Source organism: Aquarana catesbeiana, linkage group LG10 (genome assembly GCF_042186555.1).
Source record: "Aquarana catesbeiana isolate 2022-GZ linkage group LG10, ASM4218655v1, whole genome shotgun sequence".
NCBI lineage: Eukaryota > Metazoa > Chordata > Amphibia > Anura > Ranidae > Aquarana > Aquarana catesbeiana.
In genome coordinates, this window is record NC_133333.1 from 206287582 (window position 1) to 206296904 (window position 9323).

At 45.0% G+C, this 9323-nt stretch overlaps 1 protein-coding gene across 1 annotated transcript in view; it reads right to left on the minus strand.

The window, feature by feature from the left end:
• Window positions 1–573: 573 nt before the first annotated feature.
• LOC141110108 (indolethylamine N-methyltransferase-like) overlaps window positions 574–9323 on the minus strand; it is a 14567-nt gene continuing 5817 nt past the window's right edge. Inside the window, exon 3 of the mRNA XM_073601325.1 lies at window positions 574–1438. Within this exon, the coding sequence (XP_073457426.1) occupies window positions 1018–1438 (421 nt within the window). The 3' untranslated portion in view covers window positions 574–1017. The remainder of the gene's footprint in view (window positions 1439–9323) is intronic.

Below are 9323 nucleotides of genomic sequence, written 5' to 3' on the forward strand. Positions count from 1 at the left end.
CCATCAGTGCCGCCTTATCATCTGTACCCATCAGTACCACCTTATCTGTCCCCATCAGTGCTGCCTTAACTGTGCCTATCAATGCCCATCAGTGCAGCCTATCAGTGCCCACCAGTGCCGCCTCATCAGCGCATATCAATGAAGGAGAAAAATTACCTGTTTGCAAAATTTTTAACAAACTATGAAACATGATTTTTTTTTTTTTATAAAAAAATTTCCATCTTTTTTTGTTTAGCAAAAAATAAAAATCCCAGTTGTGATTAAATACCACCAAAAGAAAGCTCTATTTGTGGTAAAAAAATGATAAAAATTTCATTTGGGTACAGTGTTGTATGGCCGCGCAATTGTCATTCAAAGTGCGTCAGCGGTGAAAGCTGAAAATTGGTCTGGGCAGGAGGGGGGTTTAAGTGCCCAGTAAGCAAGTGGTTAAAACCTACCATCATGCTGCCACATATATGCATATGGCTGGTGGGAAAAGGTTCATAAAGGGTTAAATAGTGCATGAATCAAGGTGTAAAAGCACCACAAATAAAAGTTCTGAAATCAGAATATTTTGTTTTTTGTCATTTTATTAGCTTCAAAAATCAATCAAAGATGCTAACACATTTCTAAGATCTTAGGATGACCCCTTCATTAGGACTTGCGTATCTTTGGTAGCCTACCAAAACCCAGTAGCTAAAAATGACCACAGCTTGTTTATGCCAGTATAAAAAGCTGTTTTCAGCGACCCAATGGGCAGAGCATAGTGTATCCTAAAGTAGCAGAAGAGTCACAATTTTATTTTTATTACCTTTATTTTATTAGAATTTTATGTGCCAAATTTCATTTATTATCTTTATTTACTATATATGATACATCATATTTCCAATGTGCGCTCAGCAGTGCTATCATCCTTTATTGTGAAAAGCTGTTTTCAGATTTTGGAAGCAGGTGTGCAACCGACAATCTCTGTATCCAGAAGACTGCTCACACACCTTGGCCAAATACATACTGTAGGTGGCATGCCTAAATATGTTTCTACTGTTTATAAGCTGTGCAGAACACAACTGAATCAAAATCGGACAGATCACTCTCAGCCTTTCTTTGAGAGACCTCCAAATGGGTGATAACAAACCCTTCATTACTGAGTATACTTCTCAAGTTGCTTTCATTATACTTTACCATATGGAACCTCTCCCCCCCAACCATATAAAATGTGCCATTTAGTACTCCATAATACAACAAGCTCCCACCAGGTTTCAGAAGCTTTGACAATCTCCTACAATTTTTCACAAAATCATCAAGGTCTTTGCTGATGACTTCCAGAATAGTACAGGACGTCAGGCAGTCAGCTTGTGGTAGCACAATTGGGTCTGTGAGATTTTCCAGGTTGGGATCGAATTTTACAACATGGGTAATTGCCGCCCTGAGTCCAACTTCCTTTTCCTCACATTGATCACTGGAAGGCAGAAGCACATCTCATGTCACATTCAATATTAAATAGATTTTCTATCAGGCATTAAGTGCCTTAGCTCTCAGCTGGTGAATACTGCTAACATTTCTAAGTTGTAGATGGATATTTGTAGTACTAATACATAAGACTGGGGTCATGAAGAATGTAATCATTGCCAAAGTGAACATTTGAATTATTATAATTTCTTTTTTATGTGTGTGAAATGATAAACCCCTATCCCTTCTCCTTCTCCTGCCCCTTCCCCATCCTCTCCTCTCTTCTCTTTTGTCTTCTCTTCTCTCCTCCATTCCCCTTCCCTCATCTCTTCACCTTTACTCCCCTACTCTTTCTTATCCTCCTCTTCTCTTCTTTTCTTGTTTCCCCTCTCTTCTCCTCTGCTGTCTTTTTCTTCATTCCCCTCCAAGGGAGCTGATGTAGCACCCTGATGTTTAGGCAGGGTTTCTCCTAAATTTACCTGCCAGGTGAAGTTATCTTGGCTCATTGTTAGGGATCATTTGATTTCACCCTAAGTCTAGAATTGTTGCCCTTCTCTCTTCTTCAGGTATCTGGTGGCATTAGATAAGACAAGGCCAAAGCAAGGACAGATTAGGAGTATATGGGGTATCTCAGCCAATGGGCAGGGGTTTTATTAAATCCCTTGGCCTGCTGGGAGAACCTATATATTTGTGTGGAGTCAGGTGATCAGTGTTCTGTGCCACCTGGACGGCTGTCTGGGTGGGTGTGTTTTGTGTTGCCCGGGCTGCTAGGCCGGAGCATGGGCCTTTCCTGGGCACATCTGGCTGCTAGGCTGTCTAAGGGCCTATCCAGAAGCAAGAGAGCAGCGTAGGGTTGGGACTGCGCCTTGCAGTCCAACCAGAAGTGACGGTTCTGAAGGCCGGAGAACTTGTCATGGTCAGAGGTAGAGGGGAAGCTGTCGCCACTAAGGGACCATCCACCTTGTTACCAGGGACCACTGTGAGTAGCTGAAGCAAGTACCGGAGCAGTATTCTCACCAACCAGGGACATTGAAGAATAGGGAAACTTCAGCAGGTGTCAAGCCAGGGACTCAGCCAGCGGAGGTGATGCTTGCAGAGCAGCCTTGTGTATTGAACCAGGGACCGAGCAGGCTATTTGGGTGAAGCTTGAGAAGTATCTGGAGTGCTAAGCTAGGGACCCAGCAGAGAAGCGGGGGTGATGCTTGAGGAAAATACTAAAGTGAAGATTGGAAGAGCTCAAGGGATTTGGTGGCAGTGAATTAGCAAGTCTAGTGAGAGAGTCTGGGAGCTCAGTGGACTGAGAAACTACAAGAAGTGATTGTAAAGAAAATGAAGGAGTTTGTTGTTCCTAACTTGTGTTAGGAACTGTTCTAAGACTGTTGCCATAGGAGACAGCATTCCTACACATGCAGATGTGGTGTCTAGCTGGATGCCTTTCCCTATATGGCTGTCTACCTAAAGAAGTCTCAGAGTCTGACAATTAACATTGCAACTACCTGAAGGGTGTCCTGGCCCTAAACCCTCTCTTCTACAGTTCTGTTCAAGAGAAATAAAATCTCCTTGCATTCAAGAAGTGTCTGGCACCCATGAATCTATCTTATACCCCGTACACACGGTCGGACTTTGTTCGGACATTCCGACAACAAAGTCCTAGGATTTTTTCCGACGGATGTTTGCTCAAACTTGTTTTGCCTACACACGGTCGCACAAAGTTGTCGGAATTTCCGATCGCCAACAACGCGGTGACGTACACCACGTACGACGAGACTAGAAAAGGCCGGTTCAGAACCAAGCGCGGCACCCTTTGGGCTCCTTTTGCTAATCTCGTGTTAGTAAAAGTTTGGTGAGAGACGATTCGCGCTTTTTCAGACTCGTGGCTCTCAGATCGTTTTCTGCCGTTCAGTTTGTGCTTGTGGGTTTGTATCTGCTCTTCAGTGCGGGCAAGCAAGTTCCGCGTGACTTTAAGTAGTCATTGTATTCTTGTTCGTCCGTTACTGGTTTTCAGGTCGCTCTTCACAGGCCTTGCTGTTCTTCAGTGCGTTCTGTTACTTCGTTCTGAGCAGCCGACCGTTTTCTAGCCATGTTTCGTATGCGTACTCCTCGTAGAGTTCGTGCTGTGCGGGGGCTTGGTGTTGGGGTCCTGACCTTGACACAAGTCCAGTCCATGAACAGGGTGGGGAGGAGTTCATGGACCAAGAATTGGTTGCTTCAGCGTGACCAATTCTCTCATATGCCTTTTGCTCCGTGAGATCCGTGAGAATAATCCTGATGATTTCAGGAACTTTCTCAGGATGACGGACCCCGTGTTTCACCATTTGTTGGCTTTGCTGACCCCCTATATCAGCAGGCAGGATACCTGCATGAGGCAAGCCATCACTCCGGAGCAGAGGTTGGTCGCTACCTTGCGGTATTTGGCCACAGGGAGAAGCCTGCAGGACTTAAAGTTCTCGACAGGCATCTCCCCCCAGGCTCTGGGGATCATTATCCCAGAGACCTGTTCTGCCATCATACAGGTCCTGCAGAAGGAGTATATGAAGGTACGATTTTTATCCTTTTATCTCACATTTTATTGTATTTAATGTTTGATAATATCTTCTATTTCTTCCCTCATTCCCTAATTACCATGATTGTAATATGCTGTGAATGTCCCCTTTGTTCTCATGCATGCTGGATTGTTATGTAATTATTATGTTAGGTCCTTCATACATATTTGCCCTTCAATAACCTCTCCAGCATGGTGTCTCCTGCCCTATATTCACCTTATGTAGTCACTTAACAATGTATTTTATCAGCTCTATAGTAGTGCTTTACCCCAAACACCCCCAGAGGCTTTTTTTTGTGGTGTCCCCCAATTTTTTTTAACCCTCCCTCCCCCAACTGCTAAGTCAGCTGATCCCAATTCTCTATCCTCAATCATCTATCTGCTGACTTTGCCAAACCCATACACACTATACCCATCTCTTTACTGGTCAGATGTATGGATGAATTCCCCAAAGCATGTAGTGCAAGGGCCTGCCTGTATACTTTCCAATGGTACTGTTTAAAGTTTTGTTATTCTATTATTATCTTGATAGGTAATAGCAGAATGTCCAAATGTCCTCAAATGTGTACAGTGTGTATTTATATCTTTGTATTCTGACACTTCTTACCTGTCCAGTGGGCTGCCAATAGTGTAACTAAGGAGGGTCTGTTACAAGTAATACCCTGTATTTAGGCATTCATCTCTCAATGAAGTGAAGAGGGTTACCTGTCCAAGAGTCCCCCCCCCCTATAATGTTAGAAATGGCCCATGAGAGGAGGGGAGGGGGAATATGATAGGTGTACCTTATACTTTGGCCTTGTTAAGTTCCCCTTAGTAAATGCTATCTGGAGGTTGCCCCATAATGTTTGTGTCTAATCTGCTTGCCATGTATCTTAGAAAAAATAGTAATGTTTATTGTTTTTTCCTCAACAGTTTCCTTCAACGCCACAGGAATGGCAGACTGTGGCCTCCCACTTTGCCCAGCGGTGGGACTTTCCTAACTGCGGAGGGGCAATTGATGGGAAACACGTCCACATCGTCCCACCACCCAACTCGGGTCGTACTATTATAATTACAAAGGGTTTAATAGTATAGTGATGTTGGCGGTGGTGTCGGCTAATTACGAGTTCTTGTATGTGGACGTGGGGAAGAATGGCCGGATGTCCGATGGTGGAGTGATCGCCCAGACGGAGTTCTTAAGGGGGCGTCTCGAGAATGGCAGCTTGGACTTGCCACCTCCAGAGGACAATGTTGAAGGTCTCCCATTTGTGTTCGTTGCTGATGAAGCATTTGCGCTGGAGGACCACCTGATGCGGCCATTCCCGATGAGGACCCTCACCCCGGAACAGAGGGTTTTTAATTACCGGCTGGCCAGAGCCTGAAGAGTGGTGGAGAACACATTTGGAATCCTGGCCAGCTGGTTCCGATTATTTCTGACACCCATCCATATGGCGGAGTATAAACTGAACCATATAATACTTGCCTGCTGTGTTCTCCATAATTTTTTAAGAAAACATTCAGCCAACTATGCTGGCTCAGTTGGGCCTGAGGCCGGAATCCCTAATCCATCAACACTGACGGCGCTTGAAAGTGGCCGTCCTGGCTTGCCCTCCCTGAATGCCCGTGATGTCCGGTTACGCTACCTGGAGGTCTTTGCGGGTAGGGGGGCTATCAATATGCCATACAATCTGTGACACCTTTTTCAAATAAAAAACAACCAAAAGAAATTCTTTGTGGACATTTACTGCTTGTGTGTGTTTTAGCTGACCCTGACAGAAATGTGTTGAGTGCAGAAAATGTCGTGATTGGGTAACCTTATAATAAACAGTGTTGGCTGGTACTTCCTAAATGCCAAAACACATTTCACTACAAGTGCACTTGCAACTGCACTGAACCTGCACTTGTAGTGCAAAGTGTATTTGCCCTTAGGAAATAACCCCCATTTTTGCATAAAACAGCAATTACATCACCCCAAAAGTGTTGTAGTGTTGAGACAATAATCCACACATTCTTGAGTAAGGCACTTTTTTATACCTGCACAATTACATGTGCATTTCCCAAAGGTTTTTAAAACAAACCAACATGTTTGTTGTATAACAATGTTTGCAGTAGCATTCTCAAAAATCGAAATATCCATTTCAGATAAAACAGGCCTGTGTAAAACCAACAAGAAAGCCAAAAAACTTGAACTTACAAAGTTCACATATGGTAAAACCTGAAGGCTATATCAGACATGAGTATTTAGGAACTGTGTTTGATATAGCGTTCAGATGGGTGGAAATCACCCCTGGAAAAGCCAAATTTGGAAGATGCACACCAATTTACGAATGTCAACATGTGCTATCTGCCATCAGGGGGGATCAAGGGACGTGTTTTGGGGGAGCAAGCCCTTCCTCAATGCGACTTTATAATTGAGGAAGGGGTTGCACCCCCAAAACGAGTCCATTGATCTCCCGTGATGGCAGACAGCACATGTTGGCACACTGTGTGCATCCTCCAAATTTGGCTTTTCTAAACATTGTAAAAATTTTCGTAAGATAAAACAGGTGATTTTGTGGGGTTTAAATTCGCCCCAAAACATCAATGATGTTATTATTTTTTTTTAATAACATCAGTGATTTGTTGCTGGATGTTTTGCAATTGGAGATTACACCCCATGATCTCCCCGATGACTATCTGGGCACTTTCAGATGTAAAGCGTTCTGGATCACGATCACCTAAAAAGAGATAAAGAACAAAAAAAAAGGTCTCAAAAATCTGCCAACATCCATCTCTTTTACCTGAGCCTGTGGTCGCAGACACTCACCTGTTGTGGTGCCAATCTCCACCACGTCTTCTTCTTCCTCCTGCTCTTCTTCTTGGGTTGGTATTTCCCCTTCTTCCAGAGGGGGGGGGGCTCTGGTCTCCTCGGATGAGGGGTGTCCGAGTCTATGTAAAACAAAAATGGTATAATTAGCACACAGATATTTGATGGCAGAACTAGAAATAGGAAACATTGCTTGGAAGTGGGGTACAATTGTCTATTTTAGCCGAGTTCCAAGATGTATCTTTTTTAGTGTCCTTTGTCAAGCTGCAATACTTTACCTGTTTGGTACAAGCTTCACAGATGTAGCCCCCCCTATAGTATACACTGGAGCACCTGTGTGCCCCCCTAATAAAAAGGGTGTTCTTGTGTCCCACACTAGTGCTCCAGTGTCCAGATGTGAAAACAGCTGCTCAGTGTCCTCTCCTTACACACAATCTAGTTTGCATTTCATTCTAGTAACAAATCCATCTACACAAACAAATATTTGGCATCCAAGTAGGCCCAAAAAAAATGTGTGAAAATGCATATGGCCTAAACAATGGTGTTCTAGAGGCCGAAAGAAAAATGTTTGATACGAACGAATAATGGGCCCATGAACATTAAAGTTGACCTTTTTAAACGTTACAATTATTAAAAGCATATGGAGCAGAACGAACGGAATAAAGACAGAAAGAATAGGTACACAGCACAACTACTTACTTTTTTGCAGCACTCTCCGGATCTTTCGGTACTGCTCTGGCTCTCTCAACTTCAGGTCCGACCACCGCTTCCTGAGCTGATCTTTTGATCTTTGTACCCCGAAATTCCGCTCAAGACTCCTGACCACTTTCGCCATGATCTTGGCCTTTCGGATGTTCGGGTTGGGGTAAGGCCCATATTTTCCGTCATAGTCGGACTTCTTCATGATGTCGACCATCTCCAACATCTCCCCAAATGACATATTTGTGGCCTTAAAACGTCTCCTTCTGGATCGGGACGTGCCTGGATCCGGGCTTTCCTCCTCCTCGTTGTTAGAATTATCACGCACCTGTTGTAACTCCGCCATCATGCTCTTCCCCCACTGCGCTGAACGAAAAGGGGCGGGGAATACACTAGAAAGAATGTCAGGGGCGGGCGGAGTTACACGCATGCGCAGTGTGTATAAAGCGTAACACGCGTGCGTATTACGTACGATCTATGAGCGGAGGAAGGAGCATTGGACGCGCTGATCGTATGAACGAAGGTAAGAGACAAACTTGTGCCTATACTGCTTCTAGATTGAGGCCTATATTGTAACAAGATTAGGAGAGTTTTGTCTGACATTAGACTTTGTCTTGTGTTGTGTCTTGCAGTGAACATGGATATCTTAATGAAAGATAATGACTTCATGTCAGTATTCATAGATATGCTAAGTGAGCTGCCATGTCTGTGGGAGATTAACCACCCCCATTTCAAGAACCAAGCAAAGAGGAAGGCAGCACTGGAGCAATTGTGTGAAATTGTGAAGCAGGTGACCCCCACGGCAGACATCACTTATTTAAAGATATTAATTGGTGGCCTGAGGAGCACATATCTGAGGGAGCTCAAGAAAGTCCTGGATTCACAGAGATCCGGAGCAGCAGATGACATCTATGTCCCCAGGATGTTGTACTACGACAGGCTGCACTTTCTGGCAGGCCAGACTGAACCCAGGCCATCCCTCTCCAGTCTTCCTTCCACGCTTCCTTCCCCCCGGCTGAGGCTTCTGACGCCCAACCTGGGCCTTCCAGGCCACATGTGGAGGAACCCAGATTGAGCCAGGTATAGCATTCCTCTAAATATTTCTGCTTGTCCAATCAATGATGTTAACTAGATGTTAGTTGGGAGTACTAATTTAGGATTGTGATTGATGAAGCAAAAACTAAAAACATGTCCCTTTTTCATACACAGGGAAGTCTCAGCCAGGAGGTGGCCGGGCCGAGCCGGCTGGCTGATATCAAGGTCCTTCCACCCCCCCTGAAAACAGAAAGTGGCAGTAGGACGAGTACCCTAGAGGAGGCGGCTATAGCATTCTTTTGGAGGGCTACAGAGGTCCTGGGAGCACCACACACCAGGCAGGAGAACATTGCTGCCTTCATACCATATAAAATGCAGAGGATGGAGGAGGGCCAAAAAGCCTTGTGTGAGGCCCTCATATCGGAGGCTCTGGAGAAAGGTATAAAGGGAAAAATTACACCTCACACACATCTTTGGGATGGTCCTCCTCCTCCTCCTGCAGGTCCTCCTCCTCGTCCTTCTCCTCCAGGTCCTCCCAGTCCTCCTCCTCCTCCAGGTCCTACTCCTCCTCCTGCCACATCTCCAACTGCACAGCCACAGCCCGGAATGAAGCGTGAAAGGAAGACCAGAAAGTGAGGACCCTGGATCCAGTCTGGTCGGCCAAAAAATGCAGCCTCTTGTGGTACCACAGCCTGGGGACACACATGTCATCTGCTGCTATCCGAGTCTCTGTGAATCCCGGACCAGACTGCCCTCCCTTACATATGGACTCCTCAGGCCACCAATTTTGATGTTGAAGAATTGATGTCTGCCGTGGGGGTCCCAGGCTTCGCT